Here is a 27,812-nt window from a genome sequence, read left to right as displayed (position 1 = left end):
AGAAATTTACTAATACTTAAATGATCATTTTGTAACTTTTCATAATCAAGTGATAAAAAAAACTACTTAAATAACCTTTGGTGTAATTAATTTACTCATAATTTAATCGCTTAAAAATTATAAAATTTTATATTAACACTATAACAAATTTACATCTTTTAATTTTCTTTAAAATTTATAATTTAAATCCCAGCCTAAAAACGTGATAAATGCATTACAACACATTCAAAAGTTGAAGCTGATATCATCCTTTCATACGTATGATGCTGACGACAGATGTGAGGTACTCAAGAAGGAGAAATAATGGACCTCACGTAACAATTACAACTATGGATAGGATGGATAATGTTTAGGAACCAGATTGTTAGTTAAATCGCTCAGATCTTCGGGTTTTTATTTAAATAATTTGTTTGATTTAAAATGAATAAATTATTTAAAAAATTAAAATTATAAAATTTTATTAAATAGTTATAATAAAATTCAATTTAACCGTTGATCCAATCTGTCTATATCGATTTACAGCTCTTTTTGAACTGATGTCTTAATCTATTTCTGATTCAATTAATTCGACCAATCAATCTGATCAAACTTTTAGAATCATCTTGATTAAAGTTATCCATGAGTTAAGTGATCATTACGAATTCAGATTATTTCGAACTTTGATCACTCTAAATGTTAATCATTTTGAGTTATTTGTTTGAATCATTTCAAATTCATATTGTTCAAAAAGCTCTAAAGATATGAACGATGTTTTCGAGAAAAACAGAAAGTTAACTTATGAATTATAGATTATATTTAAAAATTTTAAAAATAATATTTATTTATTAGAAGTGTATTAAAACCTACTATAACTGATCTTAAAACTGACTTTACCAACTTGATAAAACCGGATCGACTGAATACAACCAGTTAAGTCAGTTTCAACCAAAGGCGAATTTAAGAGGCAGGCAAGGGACTTAGCCCCCCACCCCAAAAAATATTCAATTTGGCCGTTTCTTGAATAATGGAATTTTAAATTAATATATAATAAAATTACACTTTAATCCTTTCTATTTAATCCCATTAAAAATGATGAAATCATAAAATAATAAAAGATAAAATTATATCTTGATCTCAAAATTTTATAATTTAATTCCAGCCCAACTAAAAAAATTTCAAGAATCTCTATGTACTCAGAAGAATCTTTAACCCGATTCTTACATTCGAATATGGGTCTGACACGAATATAAAAATAAAAAAATCGGAACAACGTAAATAAACCGTGACATGTCAATGATGATAGCCATTTAAACACCACCACTAACAACCCATAATGCAATGAAACTACAATCTAAGTGATGTTAAAAGCACCAAGAATCAACTATTAATTGACCCATTACTTGATGCAAAATCCTGATTATCTGTTTGTTTAATAATAAATCGATCAACAATCCTCACAGTATTCAGTGGATCTTGATGACTTACACATGCACTCCACTTGCTAGGATGTTTTATCCGGTGGCTCCACTGTTGCGGCTGTTTCGCCTCTCCGTCCCAATCGGGATCTAACTTCCATTCCCTTGGAACCTGCACGTCAAATGGACGAGTGTCCAAATGTATATATTCGAAGTGTGTGTGATCAATCAGTTCAATCAGTTCAACTTACAAACGAACTTAACCGACCTTTCAGAAATAAAAACCGATGGCCGAACTGACTTTAAAGAAAAACCACAATAACAAAACTGACTTAACTCAATAGGTTCGATCTATTGACCGCCTTAACAGAAAAATAAGGAATATTAATGGATTTTGTTATTTTATATTTGGATTTGGGGAATATTATAATGGATTTAGGCTATGTTAGTGCAACTTAAGTGTGAGTATTGGATATGAGTATATATCCGGCACAGATATGATTAAGTTTTTCTAAGTTTTTTCCATGTATTTGAAAGATCCTTGTAAATCATGTCTTCATATCCATGTATCAGACACGAGTACTTCAAGAAAACAAAAGAGTCCGAGCAACATAGGATTTGTGTTTGGGCAATATAAAGTCAGTTAACAAATACCCTAAACTAATCCAGAAACCGAAACCAAATTAACCAAATTGCCTGGATTCGGTCAGCTAACTTGGTTTTAACCAAATTCCATTTGAACTGCTAAAATCGTTGAGAGAAAACAGATAGTTGTGTTCTTAACATGCAGCTAAAGGAAAAAGGCAATTTCGAATGTCGACGAGAAACCTAAAGAAAAAAGATAGTAACAAGTGAATAAATATTGGCTTCTTACCTTATCAATTGCAAGAGTGAAAACCTCGAGATCGCCATCACAGTTAATGTGGAATCGTGTAAATGACTTGTAATTAGCAATTCTAAGAGAGGAGAATGCTTCATCAAAGTGTATATGAAGCCAGTTAATGCAAATATACAAGTAGCTTCCAAACACCAATGAAACCACGGGGGTCGAGAAAACCCAGAAGTAAAGGAAGACAGAAGCATAATATATAATAGCACCTCCTCGGGAAAGTGACTGTATTCCGTACTTGCAAATATTGCTCCGAGTGACAGCAATAACCTGGCAGGCAATTTTTTTCCATCAATATTGACAAGTGAGAAGTTGGTAAAAGTACTATGGAGGCCCCATGCTATTAGTCAAATTGCATTTTACCCCTTTACATGAATCTTTGTAAGTTTGATTAAAGAGCAAATTGGTCATTTCTATTAAAAATTTCATCCATTTCTATCATTAAAAACTGGTTTGGTTGACAAAATAACCAAAACAGCCGCATGTACCTTATTTTGATATACAAGTACCGGTTTTTAACCATAGAAATGGATGGATTTTTTAACAAAAGAATCAGTTTGCTCTTTCATCTAAACGGACAGGGACTAATTTGCCCATTTTTGCCCATTTTTTGAGTAGAGGGGGCAAAATGCAATCTAACTCTTAATACAAGGGCCTCATGGTACTTTTATCGCGAAAGTTATCACATTTCCCAAACAAGGAGAGGTTTCTTACCTCAGGAACATCAAATGCAGACATAAGATATTTGATACATGCTGGATAAAGGCCAAATGTCCATTGCTCTATACGTGCTCGAAGACCAGTAGGATCTGGAAAATGTTCAGTTTCCACCGATTGGTACCATTGGTACAAAGAGTGGTAACCTGAACACAGTAACTAATCGTCATTAACTTCAATTAAAAAGTCAGCATGAATACAGTCATCACGAAACTATCACGTATTAACAATCCTACGGTAGCAGAACAGGTGATTAGAATGTAACTCACCAGAAGTAGCTAGCAGTTTATGCCGGATACATGTCTCCAGACCTAGTTCCAAGAGCAGCATGAGAATAACGGCTGAAGCTAGATGTGCAGAAACATGAAGAATTCCAATTATTGCACGTTTCTTGAGAGCCAACTTGGAAGGAACAAATGTGAATGCCAACATCAACAATAGCACCACACCAGCCAACGATACAAAAGAATGTTCCAGCATGTATACAAAAGAATTCCACACCGTGCCAAAGAAACTCCTAAGATGACCAGAAAATGAATCATCTTGCAATATGTGATCGAGCTGACACTAGAAAAAGAGGGAAACAGATTAGTCGGTAGAACATTACAGTATTACATGAAACTTTCTAAGAGAGAGAAGGGGATCACAGCCAATAATCAGGTCATTTTAGGTTCAATGAGAGTTAAAGTTAGAAAAACCGAGTCAAACAAAACGAACTTCAAAGGATTTAAAAGAAATATACCTGTGGAAATATAGAAAAAACCAATATGAAGTATATAATACCACCAATGAAATCAAACTGCCAGTTCATCTTACGGAACTTCAAGATATTTCCCAATGCAATCTGCATCAAGTTACAGTCCCAATTTGAGTGAGAACTTAGGGAACAAGACAAATGGATTCAAAGAAATAGAAAAGAAATGGAAAAGTACCCTGCTTGAATCATCAAAAGAAGGATAAGCAGCTTTGCACTCGTATGTTTTCCCATAAAATTGGCTAAAATTACTAAACACGTGAGTGGGGTGTAAAAATGCACCTCCGCACCCATTTACAAGAAGATGCTGCACATGAACTGGACCTTCTGAAGGAACACATGAATGACGCATATAATGATGCAGGTCACCAGCAATTCGAAGTTTACACCTTCCTTTTAAGTAATCACATATCAGGTGTGAGACATTCTCGCCCGAAACATTATTCCAGTACCAATCAAGAAGCCAGTGTGGTTCATGGGTCATAATGATCACAGAATCATTTTCACCAACCTGAAAGGAAAATGTAGGGTTCAACCAGCATAACACATGAATCGCAGTATGCCTTATGCCTTAGGCATCAAAATCAAAATGCATCATACAGGACTCGGAAAGAAAACTAGAGTTATAGCAATGTGAAATCTTTGGAATGCATTAATGCATGACATTACTATGAAACCATAAAAGATAGATGAGTCTTCCATTAGGTTAAAATACACTCCCTCCTTCACTTACGTGTACTTTAAGTAAAAGTACCATGGAAGCCCTTTTACTAGGAGTTGGATTGCATTTTACTCACTTTACTAAAAAAATGGGCAAATTAGACCTTATACATTAAATCAAAGAGCAAACTGATCTTTCTGTTAACAAGTCTTGACAATTTTTGTCGTTAAAAAATGATTCTTATACGTCAACATAAGATACACGTGGCACTGTGATTTTTCTATCAACCACGCCAGTTTTTAATAGTAAAGATGGATGAAATATTTAACTGAAAGGACCAATTTGCTCTTTGATCTAATGTAAAGGGACTAATTTGCCCAGTTTTTGAGTATAGGGGGCAAAATGCAATCTAACTTCTACTACAAGGGCTTCCATAGTACTTCTACAGTGTATTTTCTCGTAGCAAACATAACAGAAAGGGATAGATCTTAGAAGTAACGATACCTTGGTCTTTACTAATTCAGAAAAGAACTGGAACTGGTATACATCAATGTCGGCATGGAGTGATAAATCGAGACCAAATACCCACCATCTTTTTGGGAGCTGCAAAGCAAAGTAACTCTTCTTTTGTGGCATAAACCAGCCACCCAACCAGCTCTTGTGGCATATATACCTCATAAAAGTATTAAGTCCATCGAACCAATCTGTAAAGTCAGAAGTATAATTCCATTGCACTAAGTTGAATCTTTAGATAGCAATAATAATAGTGAACTTTTTTATTAACAAATACATGAAAACAAATTCTTTGAATTTTTCTTACATGAGAAAAATAGATCACTGAAGATAAATTTTGCGTTAAAAAGTACGACCTACCATGATTTCCAGGAATGATAAAACACTGGGGTCCATTGTATTCCTTGAGTTCAGAAACCTCTTCAGGTAATTCGGGCTTGTTTACAGCAATGTGATCAGGTTTGTACCAAGGTGGAGGCTGGAGAGCATATTGAAAAGGACAAAAGAGGCGCCTTTCATACGTAAACCTTGATGGATTAGGATACCTACAGGCAACCAGGTTATGAGCGATAACTAGTATTATGAGAGTACTTTATGACCAAATCATCAACCAAAAATTCAAACAGCTATGTTAAAGGTTCTAGCTTCACGAATAATAAACAATCAATATGAAAGTACTAACTTACGCAAGATCTCCTCCAATAAGTAGCAGGTCCCCGCGTGGCAGCGTAAGTAGAGAATCATCTTTAGTAAGCTGTATGGAAGGTTGAGCAAGTAGCCGAGCCACAGCATATGACGAGTTTCCACCATCACCAGTATCAGCCATGAAATCAAACCATAGATCCTCCCTTTCACTCAAATGATCATAAAAAAGATCATACTGTTGAGCTCCTTCATGGACCCTGCTCATTGAGGCCTGACAAAAGGCATAAAGGGGGATAGAAAGTCATTTGTTGATGGAATATTTATCAGGAGATTTATCCTTACAAAACAAAAAAGGAAAATATATCAATGCATAAATTATCAAATTTTAAAACTCCACCTGCATCATGCGCATGTCAAACCGGCCAACAAACACAGTTACTGATACTAAGAGGTCAAAAACAGTCTTGAACAAGTCAGCTGATGTTCTGCAAAGTTTGTGATAAGCATACTAAAGTTAAAAAGATTGAAACCTTTTCACTCCTACCACATGGTGAAGCAAAAGGTAAAAGACAAAGAAATATTAAATATTTACCCTGAATACCAAGGAACCATATCTAAGAAATCTGGTTTCATCTGATTCTTTTTCAGCTTCTCATATTCTTCAACAGACAAAGGGTGAGTAAGAGCCCACCTGAATTTGATGTAGAACAACAAAAATTTAAGATAAAGAGTAAAGATCAAGGCATGTAGAAACAAAGTGTACCTCAATGTTCACTGTCCAGTGCCACTGCTATGAAAATGAACCTCAATGCAAGAATACCTAGTAATCTAAACAGTGGATCTCATGCAAGATATATTACAATTCTCATTCAAGAACATGCAACAAATACAAATGGTTCACACATTTTGGAACAAGCTAATATACTGCTACCCACCCTGTTGACCTTTCCACTACATAATTGGCAATGTAAAGGCCAATAAATGTAGCCCACAGTGAGTATATAGGAGAAATTTCATCTGAAGGACCGGAACATGAACCACTGCAAGCTATCTGCAAATAAAATATCAAGAGAAAAATATGTAAGGATTAAAAACAACAAAACACACCATAAGAATACCCATAGAGTGATACAGACAATATAAATCTTGTATTCAGTAAGAGCCATACCTCACCATAAATAACCCACTTCGACAAAAGTGGATAATCACTTGCAGAGCCAACTGGAGCAAACCAAGATGAGCAGACTTGGTCTTTCAACTCGTTCATACGAAGAAAATTTGCAAGCCATGTGTTTCTCTCACCTTTTTCCCAAAACCAAATAGAATTTTTTCTTACAGAAGGTTTCTGCTTTAACATTGCACGGTTGCCGCAATGACTATAAAATACACAGCAGGCTATACTAATAACCTACAAAGGGCAAGAGAAGAAAATACCTATAAGCAACAGCATCACACGAAAGGTAAAATCTGCTGTCTAAAGAAAAAAAACCATCATTTGCATCTTCAACACTTACAGCGCAATTCTGGACAACAGTCAAAATTTCTGGCCTCCTTCCAGCCACACGAGAAATAAGACCAAGATACCACAGACCAAAGAATATAATGTGGAAGACAAGGAGAAAGAGAATAGAAGAGAGATATATTGACAAAAACAAAGACAAATTCATCCTCATGTCCACTCCCATTGACTGAAAACTCGGAAGATGATACACGGCTGCAACTAAAATCCACGCTATGTACCTGTGAATTTAAGTTATATGAAGCCACAAATAAGCCATGGCTGCTCATTATCATCCAACTGAATATCAATTTGCAACATGATTAATGAAGGCATCAGATTAGAACACTCACCATCGACTGAAATTTGAATAACTTGGCTTGATAGTCTTCCCAATAAACGGAGACGAAAAGAAATAAAAGAATCCAAGTAAACAGCCATACATAGACCACCATTTGATATTATTATCCAACTTTTCTATCAAAGTATGCATGTTATCTGATGAGATAAAGAACAAACAACCCACAACTACTGCAATTATTGCATGACGTGAATGTTCATGCGGATAACGGTATTTATGCGTTAAAATCGTCCGAACCCTCTCCATTCTGGGTAACAATCCAGCTGAACGCTTATCAGAACCCATTTCTCAAGAACTATTTAGCTTAATTCAATGCCTCACAAATTGCACCCACATTTCCCCCACAAAGGAAGTTGAAAACCATGGACATGACCTGCTCCAGATTCCTGATAACAATACTGTATAAAGCCTTAAACTGGAAGGAAAAAAAAAACATAAAATTTAGTGAATTTCTAAATTAGAATATGTAACAAAAACAGAAAAGACTACTAGATTTTAATAAGAAATTTTTAGTTTCCAAAGTATAAACAATCTAACGATCCAACAAAATCAAATGAACCATTTCCATCAAGCTAAAATGTTCTATAAAAAGAAAAAAGGGGCTAACTAAACCAACACGCAAAAACCACATTGATTATAAAGTTAAAACTGTAATCTTCTACTTTAAAATCATTAATTAACGTAAACCCAAAATTAAAATTCTAGTTGCCTAACTATTTCCTATGTTCCTCTGCGATAAAAAATGCCACTAGGGTTTTTCGTTTTCGCTTCAAATTATATTAAAAATAAAAATAATAATAATAATTCATTATTACAAAACATTTAAATCATTCGATAACAATCAGAAACAAAAACAAAAAAAAACCAGAAAACAACCAAAGGGTCTTTGATCATTTGAAAATTTTAAAATAAAAAGTTCAATAGAGATAGGGAGGGTACCTGAAGAGAAAAAAGAAAGGATGCATGTAGAAGCAGTTGATAATGGCAATGGCATATTCTCTTTCACATCTCCAATTAGTTGGAGAGTTTTTAATTATTGTTATTAAAGAGGGAGTGATGTTGAAAATTAATTTTTTAAGTTCAGGATTTGTGAGGATTGTATTGAAAACCGTTTGATTTGGGGGCAGATTGCTTGAAGGTTAAAGAGAGTTGAGAATCCGACAAGTGGAAGACGAGCTACTGGTGCGATAATCTCATTCCAACCGGTAATCTCATTCGTCCGATACATTCAATCACTTCATTTCAATTTTCGATTTAATTGATTTAATGTCATTCTCCTCAAAAATACTTAGGGTAATTTTTTATTTCACCAATCGATTTAATCCAATTTAAACATTATTCCTGTGGTGTGGTGTATGTTGGTATTAAATTAGACTTTTTATTATATTTATAATTAATTTAATTATTTCTTATGTAAAAATAAATATTTTATATTAAAATTAAAACTATTTTCACATAATTTTAGTAACAATATATTGACCAAATATGATAAATTATAAATTATAAATATAAATCTCAAAATATTACTTGAACTTTACTCTAATTGTGGTTGAAATATATACTTGAAACTTTGATTTTGGCTTAATCATACGCATTTAAAAAATAAATACAAATTGTTTATGTATGCAATATATAAACATAAAACGATGTTTTATCAATAATTTTGTTAATAATTTACAATAATTGAATTAAATCAAAATTTCATATATAGTCGATTGAGTCTTAGCTTGATTGGCATGTACATTATTGCAAATGCAAGAGGACGTAAGTTCAGGTGCGCTAAAGTGTATTATTCTTCTATTTATAGGCTGAAGAGGGACTATGAGTTAATTCCCAGTATTCAACAATGAAAGGAAAAAGTAAAAGGTCAAAATCCGTTGTTAATCATTCTACTTTTATAGAAGTAGTCCCTATAATTTAAAAGTTAAGAATTAAATCATCGTACTTTTTCAATTTAAAAATCCTAGTTCAATCATTAACATTGTTAGTATTTTTTGTTAACTTAATGTATTTATTTTTCTTTAATCATAAAGGTAACCTAATCAATATGTCAAAATGACAAATTTTGATAGAAAATACTAATGATGTTACATGTCGGACTGAGGTTTTTAAAGCGAAAAAGTTAGGAGACTTAACTTTTAGCTTTTTAAATATAAGGATTAAATCTTAAAATTTGTCAAAGTATAGTACCCGACAATATATTTAACCAAAAAAAAAGGCTAACTAGTTGAAGATAAGCATGCACAAGATGGGTCCATTGGTTCTCCATATGAGACTAATGGTCTACTCTTTTTGGGCCAAAGCTAATGAGTTCTGCTTTGAACAAAGCAGGCCCATGAACCGGTTGCAAGGAGCCCATGTGGTTTACATCCATTATCATTGATATTTAAATATTAAAGTATATGTCGATAACGTTATCAACTATTGTTAAGTGAAATGGTAAGGTATATTTTAATTTTAAGGAGAAAACGTTGTTTTGAACATTAAAGATAACATTAATGGTAAAGGCAGCCACAAATCTCAAATATGGATCGTAAAATGAACATGAAAAATATTTTTTTTTAAATGCCCCTATCAAACTCTTTGTGAGATCGATGTCATGCTCCAACCCTAGATTAGATTAGCCTTTTCTTCCCTAAATTTTTATTGACAGAAAAAAGAAAGACAACCGTGGCTTGGATTATTTTATTTTTGGCCCATTTCAGTTTAGTTAAGGCAAGTCAAGCTTGCTAGTCGGTTTTTTTTTTATGTTTATGTCATTTTATGTTTAGATCAATTTCGAGTCAAGTTATTTTCAAGTTAGAGTTGGACTAATTCAGATTGTTGAATTTGTGAAGAGCATATCCAAGGAGGGGAAAACCCAGGATAAAGTGGCTTTATTACAATTTCACCTCTTAGTATTGTTTTGTAGTCCAATTTAATCTTTTTAGTATGAAATTTATAAGTTTACCCCAACAATTTATATTCTTATCTTACTCCCCTAAAATCAAAATTTCCTTTGTACGATAAAATCAAATTGGATCGAGCTCGGATTCGGAATAATCAAAGTCTATATCTAGCTACCACGTGATACTTAATGCATGGACGGTGTACATTCCAAGAACTTTTAAAGGTAGAGATTCAATGAAGCAAAATTGAACCCAAAAAAAAGGTCTACATGTTGCTTTTATACCAAAAAAAAAAAAGTCTCATTCATCTTAGCAAAAGCGTGAAGTTACCAACGCCACCATACATATACGATGTTTTTAAATATAAAGAAACAGTGGGGAACAGATAGTTGCATGGCAAAAAAACAGCACACTTCAAGATTTTTTAAACACAACATTGGAATATACTGAAACATGTCCTGTCATAATGGAATTCAATAGGGGACTTCCATTATAATCAACCAAGCTCCACAATGGTAGCTTCTTCTATAAATACCCATATTTCCCAAAGCATTAAGGCCATATCTCAACTTCTTTTATTTATTTTTCTGTATTCCATTGTTAGGTTTTTACAGTTACTGAATATTTTAGTTTCCATGGCTAAAAACGATATCCTTTTTGTTGGTGCCCTTCTCTTTGTGTTGTTGTTTGCTTATGGAGTTTCATTTAGTGAGGAAAGGGTTTTGAAAGCTGATCATTATGAAGCATTTGTTGCAGACAAGTTGGTACGGAGTATGGTACTGATGATTTCCGGCCCAAAACTCCCGGTCATAGCCCCGGCGCAGGTCATTCTACTGGACCAAACAGAGATGATCATAACAAGGTCTATCCCTTATCATATAAATTTATAGTTGATGCATAGATTGTCGGTATTAAATATAAACCTTTTATTATATATATGTCAGCGATGTACAATAATATGATGTGTTATGTGTACTCTTCTTTAATACTTAGGTGGATTTGGATGGGCGATTGGGTGCGGTGCGGTGCGGTGCGTTTAGCTTACTTTTTGTCTCACATTACAGTATCGCTACAGTATCTAATCTCACAGCCACTATTGTTTTTACACTAACCGCAAGTAAACGCACCGCCCATCCAAACTCACCCTTAATTTATTTGAATTAGTTTATTTGAATACAATGAATTTTTATGTTATAATTAATAAAAGTAAATTTAGTTTTATTTATATTTTTATGTCAATTTAAATATTACTAAGTTCAGGATTTTGATTGATGTCCTAAAACAGAACATGTTCTAATAACAGGCCAAGTTGTATTCGAGCCGGAAAAGAATTGTCAACTTGCACAACTCAAGGGGTTAATTTCACTTAAAATCCCTAAATTATGATTAAGATTTTAAATTAGTTCGAAAACTTCCAAATACTTTGATTAATTTTTCAAAGTACCGGTATTATATCAATTAAATCCTTTAGTCGAACTTTATAGTCAGCTTGGGTGTTAAAATGATATTTTGGATTTTAGGTTGGAGAATAAAAAATATGAATAAAAATTTTAATATGTGTATGTATCACATTGAATGGAACTCACGTCAAGGTTTTCAGAATTAGATCAGTAGTTGGATTGGTTAGACCTCTGATTCTTGGCTCGACCGGCTCAATCGATTTATCAGGTTCAATTAAATAAATTATTTAAAATATTAAAAATAGAAACCCAATTCAACTGGATTGATTGCCTAATTTAACCAGTTCACGAGTTAAATGGATCCTACTCCTCATTCCGGATCGATAGTCTAACCAATTCTCAATTCAATTGACTGATTTCTTATATAATGGATCAATTTTCGATTTGACCAATCAGTTCGATTGTGAAAATAATGTCTGACGTGCTAAAAAACAACCAATATCATAAATAATTAGAAGGATTATTTATTTTTCTTTAAAATATTAGATCCAATTGCTCATGCGGTAGTCACAAATATATCTATAATTAGATTAACATAAATTTAATTTTAGGAATTTAACTTTAAATCCAAACCAAACAAATAGAGGGATTAAATTATTAAAAATAAAAATGAAGACTAAATTTCAAATTTTAAATAGTTCACGGACTGAAACACAATTATACCTAAATGAAAAAGGTTAAAAGAATGCAGCTGGCGGCGGATTCAGGGTAGGAGATAGAGACCCACGTAAACAGTATCACGTGCATGTCACCACTACAACATGTCAAAATCCAACGGTTAATATTAAACTATATCTTCACTCATCTAACGATCAAGTAATCTCCACGTTTCATGTTCCCCGTCACCCTTCGTTTAAGTCCTCTGCTTATAGTTTTAAGTGCTTTAGAAATTAGACCCTAGCCGTACCTTTTTTTCCCCCTGAAAATACTCAGATTTAGCTTTAAAAAAAAAAGAACAGGAAATTTATTTCAAAAAAATAAAAGAAAAAAGAAAAAGAAATTAGATTCAAATTCAATCTTTAATAAACATTCAAAGTCTTTTTTGAAAATTTAATTATCTATTTGTATTTTTTTAATTAATAGCAATAAGAAAGAGATAAGGATGCAGCAAAACGGTGGTTCGGATTCACAAACGGAACAGAATCAACGGCCTCAATAACAACAACCGCCGCCGCAACCGCATCCACAGTGGGTGGCTATGCATTATCCTCCGTTGTTAATCATTCTACTTTTATAGAAGTAGTCTCTATAATTTAAAAGTTAATAATTAAATCCTCGTACTTTTTTAATTTAAAAATCTTAGTTCAATCATTAACATTATTAGTATTTTTTGTTAACTTAATATATTTATTTTTCTTCAATCATAAATGTAACCTAATCAATATGCCAAATTGACAAATTTTGATGAAAAATACTAATGATGTTACATGTTGGACTGAGGTTTTTAAAGCGAAAAAGTTAGAAGACTTAACTTTTAGCTTTTTGAGGATTAAATTTTAAAATTTGTCAAAAGTATAGTACCCGACATTATATTTAACCAAAAAAAAGGCTAACTCGTTTAAGATAAGCATACGCAATACGGGTCCATTGGTCCTCCATATGAGCCTAATGGTCTACTTTTTTTGGGCCAAAGCTAATGAGCTCTGCTTTAAACAAAGCAGGCCCATGAACCGGTTGCAAGGAACCCATGTGGTTTTACATCCATTATCATATATAAATTTGATATTTAAATACTAAAGTATATGTCGCTATTAACAAATGTTAAGTGAAATGGTAAGGTATATTTCACTTTTAAGGAGAAATAGTTGTTTTGAACATTAAAGATAACATTAATGGTAGAGGCAGCCACGAATCTCAAACATGGATTGTAAAATGGACATGAAAAATATCTTTTAAAAATGCCCTTATCAAGCTTTAGCTTTGTTGGTACTATTGCTATACAAGTTCAGCGTACTTAAGTGTTTTTTTCCCTCCGATTTAAGGGTTGAGGCTGATTGGGATTTGAGCGCATGTAAGTGTGTTTTTTCTCTGATTTAAAGGTTGAAGCCAATTGAGATTTAGCTCTGTTGGCACCATTGCTATTGCAATAGCGAGGTGGGCATGGGTTTGACCGCACGTAAGTGTGTATTTATTCTAATTCAAATGTCGAGATAAGGTTACAGGTATAAAGAAAATATATGTGGATCAAGCTTTAATTTTTTTGGCATTGTTGCTATTGCATTAATGAAGAAGACGTGAATTAAGTGTGCTTTTCCTTAAGTCTATATGATTGAAAATCACATCAAATAAACCCTTTGAATTATAAATTGCAATCAAGTGGGCCTTTAGAATTATTATTTTTTCATGGAAGTCCCTAATCATCTGTTAAATGTTTATGTGAATAAATTGTATTTATAATAGTAAAAAAAAATTTTAAAAAAAATTCTTGCTTCACTGTTTTCCCAATTAATTTCAAACCCACATTCATTTTCCATGATGATCTTCTCCACTAAATTTTCCTATAAACCCCTTTTCCAAGTACACCATATCCATCAACTCCAATTCATAGATTCATAGATTCCTTTGACTTACCAAGATTATGAAAACATGTTCAATGGCTAGGATTTGACGGCTGGTTAAAGAGAAAAAAAGCTCAATTCTCCATCCCATGTTCATCACTTAGTAGTCACAACTAGACCCAATAATTCAGCGAATCTGATTGATTTTGGATTTGGATTAATTTGACTTCGAGTTGAGTTTCAGATTCGAACCATTTTAATTTAAATTGTTTTGAGTTTAAGTTAGGTTAGAGATGAAAATGAATAATGCAGATTTAAATATTTGTGGATATTTGATTTGTTTTTTTGGCGAATTTTAAATTATAAATTTGTATAATATACAGATTCGAATATTTTAATTTCTATTTGTAATAAATTCAAAGTAGATATGAATATTAACCTTTAGTTATCCATTACCCAAATCTGATTTAATTTTGTGAATTCAAATATTGCGGATAATGAATTTGGATTCAGATATCCATATAAATTATCATATTTACTTTTTTAAATGATTGTTTAAAAAATATTTTATTAAATGCTGATATTTAGCGAGTTTGAATATTTGATGAAAATTTAATCAATTCTGACTTGGATAGTGAAGGTTGGATTTAATGCAAATAATAAATGGATTTGGATGTTTAAGCAGATTGTGGATTCGAATTTTACAATAATGACATATATTCGTAGGGTTGTAAATGAATAGAACATTTGATGAACAACTTGATTTTTGTTCGTTTATGTTCATTTTATCAAGCTAAATAAATGAATACGAACAAGTTTTTAAGACTCGTTTATTAAATGAACTGAATATGAACAAAGTTTATTAAGTTAATTTATGTTCATGAAAAACTCGTTAATTATTTATTCATTATATATTAATACAATTATTAGTGTTTATGTGTTTATTTTATTTATAATATAATTATTAATACTTGTATTTGATTATTTTACATCTAGAAAATAATATATATGCTCATTTACTGTCTGTTTATCATTCATGAATATTGTTTATAAACATGTTTAATTATATGTTTATGTACATGTTCATTTAATGTTCACGAACATATTCGTTTAACTTAAATAAACAGACATCAACATACATAATTTGAAACAAGCGAACAAAAACATATATCAAACATACATAATTTGAAATTCTTAACGATCACGAATCAAACATGACAAGCTTAAAAAATAAATGAACGCGCATGAACCAAAGGTTTCGTTAGTTCAAACTCGGTTCATTTACAAGTCTATATATCAAATTCACTATCATCTCTATTTCGAGTTAAGTCATTCAGCTTTGCTTGTCAAATTTTTTGAGTCAAGTCATCTCAGGGTTAAGTCATTTTAAGGTTACTTTTTTGAGTAACTTCAAATTTGAGCTATTAAAGTTTTGAATCAAATTTGAATTTAAAATGAATAGGTTCAAGTTATCAAAATTTTATTGTCAATGGGCTCAAGTCAAATTTTGTAAAAGTATCATGAAAGCCTTTATACTAAGAGTCAAATTGCATTTTGTCCCCTCTATTCAAAAAATGAGTAAACTAGTCCCAATACTTTAGATCATATAGCAAACTACTTATTTTTGTTAAAAAAAATTATCCATTTTTATTGTTAAAAAATGGTGCGACTGATAAAACAACCAGATAGTTATTCATGTCACATATACCTTATACTGGCGTACAAGGACCAATTTTTAAAAATTGAAATGAATAAAGACCACTTTGCTCTTCAATTTAATGTACATGGACTAATTTATCAATTTTTTAAATAAAAGAGACAAAATACAATCTAACCCCTAATACAAAGACCTCTATGATACTTTTATCGATCAAATTCAAATTAATTGAATCGAATTTTCAAAATGCAATGAAGTAATGGGAACCCATTTCTCCATTATCAAAACCTAGCTTATTGGGAAAATAACAACTTCCTCAACTCGAGGAACCAACCATGCTTTAGCCATGCTTTAGACACCGGCCAGTACCTCTCCCCCATTCCCTTATAGTGGAAAGCTCATAGCACACTATACAAACATCATTAGCTTCAATTGACTTCAATATCCTTCATTATGGGTCCATTTGGATTTCTATGGGAGCACAATGGTTCATGCACGTCTTTTACTTTTAATGGTAAAAGCTTTGAAATTGCATTGTGGTCTCCTATCGCTACTCGCAAATGCTTTGTAAAATAATTGCATTTTGGGGCACTTTTATACAATATAGTCTATAAAAGTATCATTGAAAAGTTGGATTGTATTTTACTTCTTTAACTTAAAAAATGGACAAACTAATTCTGATATATTCGATCAAATAGTAAATTAGTTATTTTGTTAAAAATTCTATTCAATTCTACTATTAAAAACTGATCTCTATATGTCAAAATGATGCATGTTGCATGTCATGTGTAACTGTTTGGTTATTCTGTTAACCACGCCAATTTTTTACAGAAAGAACTTGTTTGCTCTTTGATTTAACATACAAAGATTAATTTATCCATTTTTCAAGTAATACCCCTAATACAAGGGACTTCGAAATGCTTTTACGCACTATAGTCCTTTGAATTTTAGATGTAAATTTGGTTTTTGATGCTCTAGCTTGGCTACATACTTTGCTTCTATACTCTATTGACTACAATGAAAATTCTAGTTTTTTCTTGTTGATTAATTTTACTTATGCTTTTCGTTCCTCTACTTAATTTGATAATTATAATTTTAAAATAAGTATTTTAAGTTTTTATTTTATATAGATTTTATTTTATCTGCACTGATGGTATCTTTCCTAAGATAGGCATCAACCTTGTACTTTGATGAGATACTCATAAGAGAATTCCACTCAATCTTTCTCTCTCAAAATCCTCCGAATTCATTCTAATCAATTTGATTATAAAACGTCAACAATTTAAATTTATTTAACACAGCTTAAATTGATCTGAAAAATTAACTAAAATTCAAAATGATCTAAATTTAAATAACCTGAATAAATAATTTGAAATGATCTAAACATGAACCGATCATAACTTGAAATATTCAAAATCTTATTGACCTAAATAAAAAAACTTCAACCCCAAGTCTAAAATTAAATTGAATCAAAATGACAAAAAAAAAACCCAAATTAGTCTGATTAATCATATTAACTTAACTCAACCCAAAAGTAACACAACCCAAATCCAGAATAATCCAAGCTTGAATAACCCAAACAATAACCCGAAATAGTATGAACCTAAGTCGATCAAAACTTGAAATGATCTGAATTCCTATTGACTTGAACAAAAAAAATTCAAACTCAAGTCATAATCTAAAAAAAAAAAATTCTCCAAGCAGCCGTACCAACCACGCAAAATCCTCCTTAGATTCTTATCATGCCAATTGACACATATTGCACAAATATAGGCTACACTAGCTTGTCACGCAACTAAGGTTAATAACATTAAAATAGTAACAAACAACAAGGACGAAAATGAAAATTATATAGCAGTAGAAAAAAATTAAAATACCACATGGTATTTCAACCATCAAATGTTGAGCTTGGTATCCTCCCAAGTCAAACAAGGTATGTGATGATTCTTTTTGAAATTTTAAGAATGGTAGAGAATTCATTTTATTCGAGTTTGGAAAGATTTTTGAGGGGCACAAGGAACATTGGAAGACAACTTGGTTTTCCACTTTATGTTCTTTGGGAACAAAAGGCAAACAGGTTGGTGCCATTTTTGATACTTGTTTTTGATATGTTTCCCTTTGCTGTATTTATGCTAGGGAATCTTTTGATGAGCCAAGTTAATGTTCATTTTTTCTCTTCTTGATTTGGGTTAATGAATCGAATGCATATGTGTAATTCTTAATAGAAATGAAACAAGAATGGTGAATATGGGATTTTTGGAGGATTGAAATTAAATTATTAAATTTTATGAGAGTTAAAAAGTAATTTCTTTTCATTGCAAACTTATAATTTTACAATATTAAGAAAGATTAAATCGTAATTTTATCATTTTAAGAGGGCTAAAATATAATTTTATCATGTATTGACTTATAAATTTCCAAATTTTACAGGGGTTATAGCCTGGGGCAAGCACAAAAGGGGGGTAGGGAGTGGCCTTGGTCTTCCCAAAAATAATAGATTTGTCATTTAGTCCCTTAAAATTTACGAAATTATATTTTAATATAATGGTAAAATTACACTCTGACCCTTAAAAATAATTTTTTGGCTTTACCCCTAATAATAGCATAATTTGGAGGCCTTAACCCTCAAATACAGGTGGTTCATAATTTGAGTTTTACCAACAATCTCATTTGATGGGTAATTAATATGTATCGCTTTTAGCTCTTTATGAGATCGATGTCATGCTCCAACCCTAGATTAGGGTAGCCTTTTCTTCCCTAAATTTTTATTGACGGAAAAATAAAAGATAATCATGGCTTGGATTATTTTATTTCGGGCTCATGTCAGTTTAGTTAAGACAAGTCAAGCTTGCTAGTCGGGTTTTTTATTGTGTTCATGTCGTTTAGATCAATTTCGAGTCAAGTTATTTTCAAGTTAGAGTTGGACTAATTCAGATTATTGAGTTTGTGAGCAGCATATCCAAAAAGGGAAAAACCCTGGATAAAGTGGCTTTATTGCAATTTCACCCCCTAATATTGTTTTGTAATCCAATTTAATCTTTTGTATGAAATTTATAAATTTACCTCAACAATTTATATTCTTATCTTACTCCCCTAAAATCAAAATTTCCTTTGTACGATAAAATCAAGTTGGATCGAGCTCGGATTCGGAATAATCAAAGTATATATCTAGCTACCACGTGATATATAATGCATGAACGGGGTGTACATTCCAAGAACTTTTGAAGGTAGATATTCAATGAAGCAAAATTGAACCCAACAAAAAGTCTACATGTTGCTTTTATACCAAAAAAAAAAAGGGAGTCTCATTCATCTTAGCAAATGCGTGAAGTTACCACCTCCACCATACATAGACGATGTTTTCAAATATAAAGAAACAATGCATGGCAAAAAAACAGCACACTTCAAGATTTTTTCAACACAACATTGGACTATACTGAAACATGTCCTGTCGTAATGGAATCCAATAGGGGACATCCATTATAATCAACCAAGCTAAACAATGGTAGCTTCTGCTAGTTCTATAAATACCCATTTCCCAAAGCATTAAGGCCATATCTCAACTTCTTTTATTTATTTTTCTATATTCCATTGTTAGGTTTTTACAGTGATTGAATATTTTAGTTTCCATGGCTAAAAACGATATCCTTTTTGTTGGTGCCCTTCTCTTTGTGTTGTTGTTTGCTTATGGAGTTTCATTTAGTGAGGAAAGGGTTTTGAAAGCTGATCATTATGAAGCATTTGTTGCAGACAATGTTGGTACGGAGTATGATACCGATGATTTCCGGCCGACAACTCCCGGTCATAGCCCCGGCGCCGGTCATTCTACTGGACCAAACAGCGATGATCATAACTAGGCCTATCGCTTATCATATAAATTTATAGTTGATGCATAGATTGTCGGTATTAAATATAAACCTTTTATTATATATATGTCGAAGATGTATGATAATGTGATGTGTCATATGTACTCGTATTTAATAATTAGATTATTTGAATACGACGAATTTTTATGTTATAGTTGATAACTAGGCTTGTAATGTATTAAGTATACCAAAAAAATGCATCTAATTTATTAGTTAATAAAAGTAAATTTGGTTTTTATTTATATTTTTATGTCAATTTAAATATTACTAAGTTCAGGGTTTAGACCGAGACCTTAAATTTTTAAGATTTCAATTTCAGTCTTTATTGATACTTCATTTTTTTGTACAATTATTATTTATACCCATTATATTTTTGGAAAAAGTGAACACTCAACTAATAGACCACAATTTGAGGTTTATTAGTACTTCATTTTTAACTATGTGGTATCATATGATTCATTGATAATGTAGGGTGTAGATAAAAGGGCAAGTATCGGCTTTGGCCCTCCCAAAAAATGTTAAATGTGCCTTTTAGTCTTTTTAAAATTTATGAAATTATAAATTAATATAATGATAAAATTTCACTTTTAACTCTTTAAAAAGTTAGGATTCATCTCTTACCTTTAAAGTAATTTTCTGAATTTGAACTTAAATAAGGTATAAAATATAAAATGTTTCACAATCTTTTCATCGATTTGAGACATAATAATAATTATTATATGTTGGATTTTTTTAAAAAAAATATTAAATGTTTTTTTTATATAATAAAAAATTATTAAATGTTTAGCATGTATATGGATCCATGAATATGTGAGTAATTTTATTTCGGATTTGACAAATAGGCCCAAAGGTGTTATCATTGGGCTGCTAGCCTTCGTTGTGTTTTGATTCATGTCCTAAAACAGAACATGTTCTAATAACATGCCGAACCGAGAAAGAATTGTCAACTTGCACAAATCAAGGGGTTAATTTCACTTAAAATCCCTAAATTATGACTAAAATTTTAAATTGGTTCGAAAACTTCCAAATACTTTGATTAATTTTGTAAAGTATCGGTATTATATCAATTAACTTCTTTAGTCTAACTTTATAGTCAACTTGGGTGTTAAAATGATAGTTTGGATTTTAGGTTGGACATTAAAAAATATGAATCAAAATTTAAATATGTATATATATAGCATTGAATGGATCTCACGTCAAGGTTTTCAGAATTAGATCGGTAGTTGAATTGGTTAGACCTCTGATTCTTGGCTCGACCGGCTCAATAGATTTGTCAGGTTCAATTAAATAAATTATTTAAAATATTAAAAAAATAGAAACTCAATTTAACTGGATTGATCACCTAGTTTAACCAGTTTACGAGTTAAATGGATCCTACTCCTCATTCCAGACCAATAGTCTAACCAATTTTCAATCCAATTGGCTGATTTTTTATATGATGGATCAATTTTCGACTTGACCAATCAGTCCGATTTTGAAAATAATGTCTGACGTGCTAAAAAAACAACCAATATCATAAATAATTAGAAGGATTATTTATTTTTCTTTAAAATATTAGATTCAATTGCTCATGCGGTAGTCACAAATTTATTTATAATTAGATTAACATATATTTAATTTTAGGAATTTAACTTTAAATCCAAACCAAACAAATAGAGGGATTAAATTATTAAAAATAAGAATGAAGACTAAATTTCAAATTTTAAATAGTTCACGGACTGAGACACAATTATACCTAAATTAAATCCTCAAAATCCTAAAAAGGAGAAAAAGGTTAAAAGAATGCAGCTGGCGGCGGATTCAGGTTAGGAGATAGAGACCCACATATACAGTATCATGTGCATGTCACCACTACAACATGTCAAAATCCAACGGTTAATATTAAACTATATCTTCACTCATCTAACGATCGATTAATCTCCACGTTTCATGTTCCCCGTCACCCTTCGCTTAAGTCCTCTGCTCATAGTTTTAAGTGCTTTAGAAATTAGACCCTAGCCGTACCTTTTTTTCCCCTGAAAATACTCAGATTTAGCTTTAAAAAAAAAGAACAGAAATTTATTTCAAAAAAAGAAAAGAAAAGAAAAAAGAAAAAGAAATTAGATTCAAATTCAATCTTTAATAAACATTCAAAGTCTTTTATGAAAATTTAATTATCTATTTGTATTTTTTTAATTAATAGCAATAAAAAAGAGATAAGGATGCAGCAAAACGGTGGTTCGGATTCACTAACGGAACAGAATCAACGGCCTCAACAACAACCGCCGCCGCAACCGCATCCACAGTGGGTGGCTATGCAGTATCCTCCGACTGCTGCGGCGGCTATGGTAATGCAGCATCAAATGATGCAACCGCAACACTTTGTTGCGCCGCCACCTCCTCCGCCTCAACACTACGTCCCTTATCATCATCAGTATCATCACCACGGTCACGCGCTGTCGCAGCAGCAGCAGCAAGGATCTGGTGGTGGCGGCGAGAATAAGACCGTTTGGGTTGGTGATTTGCATCATTGGATGGATGAGAACTATCTTCATAGCTGTTTCGCTTCTACTGGCGAGGTTGAAACTTGATACGAATTCCTCTTAATTATATTGATTCGTTTTTAAAAAAATTAGATGCTTAGTTTTAATTGAATGATTGGATGTGAATATGTTTATACTTCATTAATTATTGAAATTATATTTGTTGTGGTTTCTGCAATTATGGCACTGTCAATCGATTGATATGCTTGTGTGACTTGTGTGTATGTAAATGCACGCGAGAATGCTATAAGAGCACTTATTTTGTACTATTTATGGAGATTATTCAAATTAAATGCATCTTCATTGACTACTATTGATGAAAATAGTAATCTTACGAGTATTGTTATAGGGTATTTGTAGCAAAAAGATGGGGTTGTGTATCTATGTCAGTGTTATTGGTCTTGGTATGTAGCTCGCGTGGTTGTATATATAGAATCAAATACTATGAATGGGATGAGTATGAACCAGTAAACTGGGTGTAGTCAATTATTGATTTTGCTATTTGAGGCATTTAAAGATAATACAACAAAAAACTGTTTAATTAACTAGAGCCTGAAACAAGTTTGGAATTTGACTTTCTTGGTTGAAGATATTGTTTGGAATGTTAAAAAGCTGTTTACAACATATAGTATGAATGTTGAGGTTAAATTACATGTTAAATTCAAAATATCTTGACTTTTTGGCCTATGTTGATCTATGCAATATGTTCAGTACATTTGGCTTAAATGTAAGGTTCGCTTATTGTGATAGAGCCTTTGCTTAAATTTAAACCAAGTATGATTGATTTTAGAAGGCAGAGGCACAGGAAATATAGAAATCTGATTTAAGGGTTCTAGTTGCTTGTCTAATAATTGATATTTGGAATTTATTTGAGCAGATTGTGTCCATTAAGGTCATTCGCAATAAGCAAACTGGTTTATCAGAAGGATATGGATTTGTGGAATTTTTTTCACATGCAACGGCAGAGAAAGTTCTTCAAAATTATAGTGGCATGTTGATGCCTAATACAGAACAGCCATTCCGCCTGAATTGGGCTACTTTTAGCACAGGAGAGAAGCGCTCAGAAAATGGTCCTGATCTTTCTATTTTTGTAGGAGATTTAGCTGCAGATGTTACTGATAGCCTATTGCATGAAACTTTTGCTAGTAAATATCCTTCTGTTAAAGCTGCAAAAGTTGTAATTGATGCTAATACTGGTCGATCAAAGGGTTATGGTTTTGTGAGGTTTGGGGATGATACTGAAAGGTCCCAAGCCATGACTGAAATGAATGGTGCATATTGTTCAAGCAGGCCTATGCGTATTGGTGCTGCAACTCCCAGGAAGTCAGCAGGGTATCAACAGCAATATTCTTCACAGGGTATTTGATTATTTAACGTGCTTTTTCTTTATTTGTTCTGTTTAAGCTTTAAAGGATTGGTACATCTTAAAATTTTAGTTACGGAGCTACCTTTATTGCTACAAGTGCTTATCTTTTTACATTCTGTTTCTTGCTGCTTGCATTTCTTTGTTTTTTTTCCTTTGAGGATGCTTTGTAGTAGATGTAAAAAGTTTATCTCGAGTCTTGCCTCACCTTACCCTTTCATATTTGGTGCTGCTTCCCTTACTTTGACTTAAAATTTCAAACCTAGCAGATCAGTGATTCCTTCTGAGGCACTTTATGATTTATCTAAGCTGCCTTTCTTTTGGTTATTAGATTTTGTTGACATCAAATCTTAGCTTTTTGGGGCAATAAAATGCTACTTTTCTGTTTGTTTTAGTGTAACAAAGTTCTTACATATCCCGCTTTTCCTTTTCTGTTGGGCAACTTGGTTAAGCATGGGTTTGGATGGGCGGTGCGTTTACCTGCTGTTAGTGTAAAAACAGCGGTGGTGGTAAGATTAGATATTACAGTAATACTGTAGCGTGAGACAAAAAGTAAGTTAAACGCACCGCACTGCACCACACTGCCCATCCAAACTCACACTAGCCTCTTTTGATGGGGTTTATGCCTTCCTAACATTTCTATTTGTAAGTACCTTTTTTCATGCAATATAAAATAGCATCGTCAGTGACCACAGCTGAATTTCAAGGGTCACGATTCCTGTTTTCTTTTATGAGCAATAAAATAGCATAGGAATTGTTAAAAGTTGATCAGCTATTTCGTATGTTGCTTTCAGTAAGGACTAGTTTGTTGTTGGTTTTGAAGAAATATAAAGGTTATTATACCGACTTGATTTTTTTTAAAATCGAAACCATCATAGATTTGTATTCTATGAGAGAAGCTAATTGGGTTATCTCAAATTTTGATAATGTGTGATTGACAAATTCCATTATTGTTTCATGACCGTAACATACTTTTTGTTGAATTGTGTCTAATAATGAATCTTTAACTTCTTTCATTCCTTTTTCTTTTCATTTTCTTTAATAGAAAAGTTGACTTTGTGGCAATTTCATGATTGGCATTATAAAATAATGTGAGTGCTTGGATAATTGCCGACTCCAGATGCTTATTTACCTGGTTTTATAATTGCATCCCTGCAAACCTTTTGGTGTTCATTCTGGCCCCATCTATTTTCGACCACTGAAGGCAAATTTAACCGTTACAGAATAAAAGCCTTTAGGATTTTGCTTGATACATTCGCTTTCTTTTTTTTCTTGGAAGGTGGCTATGCATCAAATGGTTCTTCAACCCAATCTGATGGAGATTCTTCAAATACAACAGTAAGTTTTTAAGCTTCTTTTGGCTTTAACTCTCAGGAGGACCAAAATCTGTACCTCCTTTGGCTAATCAAAATTTATTACAGATCTTTGTTGGAGGGCTTGACCCTAATGTGACCGAGGAAGACCTTAGGCAACCTTTCTCTCAGTATGGTGAATTAGTCTCTGTTAAAATACCTGTTGGAAAAGGATGTGGGTTTGTACGATTTGCCAACAGGTGAAGTTTTGGCTATATTTTTTTGCTTTTGCCTATAGAAGACTACTATATTAAAGGTGTGATCTAGTTACTGTTGAGTCTCTAACAGGAACAATGCTGAGGAGGCATTACAGAAGTTGAATGAAACGAATATCGGCAAGCAAACAGTGCGTCTCTCTTGGGGTCGCAATCCAGCAAATAAACAGGTCTTTATTTTCTATCCAGTTCCCCTTTCACCATTAAGAAAGGGTTAAAGTACCTAGGAGGTCTGAGTATTATAGGGACCAGATCAAATTAGTCTCTTTATTATTAAATAGATTAATGTAGTCTCTATACTATTAAAAAGAATCAAATAATTGCAAATTGCATCAAAGCTAACATTTATTGTTTAGAAAATATCTTGATTTTTTTTTTCAATTGAAAACAATTGCAAATAGAAGATTTCATTTACAGAACCATAAAAACTTAAAATACTCTCTATTAAACAATAAATTATATTTTTTGAAACAGTAAATGTTAATTTTATTCCAGTTTGGTCTTATTTGATTCTTTTTAATAGTACAAATTGAGGGACCTCTCAAGTACATTTACCTTAAGAAAGCTATGGTGAATTATTCCTAACCTATTATTTTGTGATATTGCAGTTTAGGGCTGATTACAGTAACCAGTGGGGTGGAGCTTACTATGGAGGGCAGGTCTACGATGGTTACGGCTATGCTTTGCCACCACCAAATGGCTTAGGCATGTACGCGGCTGCAGCCACCGCATACGGGGCATATCCGATCTACGGCAGTCATCAGCAGCAGGTAAGCTAAAATAATAACAGCAGGAGAGATGTTATAGCTCTACTTAGACATTTGAACTAGAAAAAAAAAAAGAGGGGTAAAGGGGGACTGGCTTGTTAGTTGTTACTCCATAACTCTCTCTGGGTTGTGTAGAATTCTTACATAAATCCCTCCAAATATGGAGCGGAACTGAATTTTGACCCCTTTTTTTAAGTAGTTTTGTTTTTTTAGGGATTGGATTCATTATTTAATTTTATGTGTTCAGTTAAAAAGGGAAACTTGGTGATTGGGATATATGAATTGGCTGACGTGTGTGGTAGTGTGCTTGATGAATAATTTAAGTTATATTCATAAATAAGAATTTGTTCCTTTCATTTGCTTCTTGTTATTCATATTTTCACTCTAGTTGGAACTTGGAACACCATTTTTGGTAACTTGGATTGCATTTAAGCTATATTATGGTTATTTGAACTGGATTGGTTTGACCAGGAACTGGTTAGAATACCAGTCCGGAAAAAGGCTTTAGACTGGTAGAGCTGCGAATCGGTATGAACCAGTTGAATATTTTTAATATTTTTACGAATTTTTATGATTTATTTAATCAGATCTTCCAAATCGATTAGATCAATTAAAGAATATATATTTTTATGTAAATTAGCATGTTAAAGAATGTGTTTTTACATTAGTATCAGCGTTTTCCTTTATTTCATTTTTATGTAGTATATTATATTTAATTTTGGGTGACATTACTTTGAATGTTTATTTCTTCTTCTTCTTCTTCTTGGTTTTTAATTTTTTTAAAAATTATTTAATAAAATTAGAATATTGATTCAGTTATGCTAATTAAATTTTTTAACTAGTAAATCAAAAATCAAATTGAATTAAACACATTTAAATTATAATGGAACCGATTTTAAAAAATCAAATTGAACTCAATTTTTTTTCTCTCCATTTCTTTTTGTTTTATCTCATTCAAAAATAGACTTGATGGTGGTTGATTGAGTCTTAACTCGATTGACATGAATATTATTGTCAATGCAAGAGGATGTGTAATCGAGTGAATTGATTTGTACTCGTTAGTTATTTCGATTTTGAATTTAGTTGAAGCTATTCGAATATCACAAAAAACAAAAAAAAAAATTAAAAAATAAGATGTAATAAAGCGGGAAAATAATTTTAGTTTGCGAAACAAATATTTGATTAATTTAATAAAGCGTCAAACACATTTCAGTGGCGCCATTTTCGCCTATTCGTCCACCATCTTCTTTTTCTCTGCAACTTTACACTTTCAGAGCCGATCTCTTTTTCTCTCCTATGCTCGGAGCTTCTTTGATTTCATTTTCGTCGGCTTCGCAAGTGATCCAGCATTGTTAACATTGAAGTAGCTGCAAAAATGCACAAAGCTCATTCAATCTCTTGTTTAAACTCCCATCTCTTTGGTACTCTCTTCTTTTAGATCCTTTCAACCTGCATTTTCTTTGAAAGATGATGCATTAAGATTTAAGATCGCTTAAATGTTAGCATATTGTTTTATCAATTTCTTTACTTTGTGATCTGTTTGTTTGTAAAACAATTCCAGGCAAAAGCGGATATGATACATCTTCTGGGATAGCTCAGCTACGTTGTATCTGCGGGGATAGCTCAGTTGGGAGAGCGTCAGACTGAAGATCTGAAGGTCGCGTGTTCGATCCACGCTCACCGCATTATAATTTTTGTTTTGCCAAACAAGTATTTAGATGATTAATTGGGTAAGGTGCCAAACAAACAGCGCCCCTCTCTTCCTCCGCTGCCATGTTTCTTCTTCTCTGCA

At 32.3% G+C, this 27,812-nt stretch overlaps 2 protein-coding genes and 1 non-coding gene across 5 annotated transcripts; 2 read left to right on the top strand and 1 right to left on the bottom strand.

Moving 5' to 3' along the window:
• Positions 1–1,144: 1,144 nt before the first annotated feature.
• LOC107935604 (uncharacterized) lies at positions 1,145–8,663 on the bottom strand. Of its 2 annotated transcripts, none has more exons than XM_016868229.2 (16): positions 8,372–8,663; positions 7,425–7,847; positions 7,088–7,313; positions 6,742–6,981; positions 6,509–6,624; positions 6,166–6,264; positions 5,971–6,058; positions 5,615–5,844; positions 5,289–5,473; positions 4,920–5,119; positions 3,933–4,265; positions 3,743–3,844; positions 3,270–3,567; positions 2,998–3,146; positions 2,269–2,553; positions 1,145–1,566 (listed from the first exon to the last, which is right to left on the bottom strand). In XM_016868229.2, the coding sequence occupies exons 2-16, from the start codon at positions 7,715–7,717 to the stop codon at positions 1,357–1,359; spliced, it is 3,054 nt and encodes a 1,017-aa protein (XP_016723718.1). In that variant the 5' UTR covers positions 7,718–7,847; positions 8,372–8,663; the 3' UTR covers positions 1,145–1,356. The 2 variants fall into 2 exon arrangements, with proteins under 2 accessions (XP_016723718.1, XP_016723719.1); XM_016868230.2 differs by having other exon boundaries at positions 7,425–7,818.
• A 13,119-nt stretch (positions 8,664–21,782) lies between these two features.
• On the top strand, positions 21,783–26,376 carry LOC107935615 (polyadenylate-binding protein RBP47B). Of its 2 annotated transcripts, XM_016868241.2 has the most exons (6): positions 21,784–22,359; positions 23,201–23,681; positions 24,966–25,024; positions 25,108–25,238; positions 25,327–25,423; positions 25,862–26,376. In XM_016868241.2, the coding sequence occupies exons 1-6, from the start codon at positions 22,003–22,005 to the stop codon at positions 26,030–26,032; spliced, it is 1,296 nt and encodes a 431-aa protein (XP_016723730.1). In that variant the 5' UTR covers positions 21,784–22,002; the 3' UTR covers positions 26,033–26,376. The 2 variants fall into 2 exon arrangements, with proteins under 2 accessions (XP_040950859.1, XP_016723730.1); XM_041094925.1 differs by lacking the exons at positions 25,327–25,423; positions 25,862–26,376 and having other exon boundaries at positions 21,783–22,359; positions 25,108–25,242.
• Positions 26,377–27,632: 1,256 nt separating this feature from the next.
• On the top strand, positions 27,633–27,705 carry TRNAF-GAA (transfer RNA phenylalanine (anticodon GAA)). Its single transcript has one exon. It is a non-coding gene; the product is annotated as a tRNA-Phe (tRNA).
• The last annotated feature ends 107 nt before the right edge of the window (positions 27,706–27,812 follow it).

This window comes from Gossypium hirsutum, chromosome D06 (assembly GCF_007990345.1).
Source record: "Gossypium hirsutum isolate 1008001.06 chromosome D06, Gossypium_hirsutum_v2.1, whole genome shotgun sequence".
Taxonomy (NCBI): Eukaryota; Viridiplantae; Streptophyta; class Magnoliopsida; order Malvales; family Malvaceae; genus Gossypium; species Gossypium hirsutum.
This window is presented reverse-complemented; position numbering and strand designations above follow the sequence as displayed.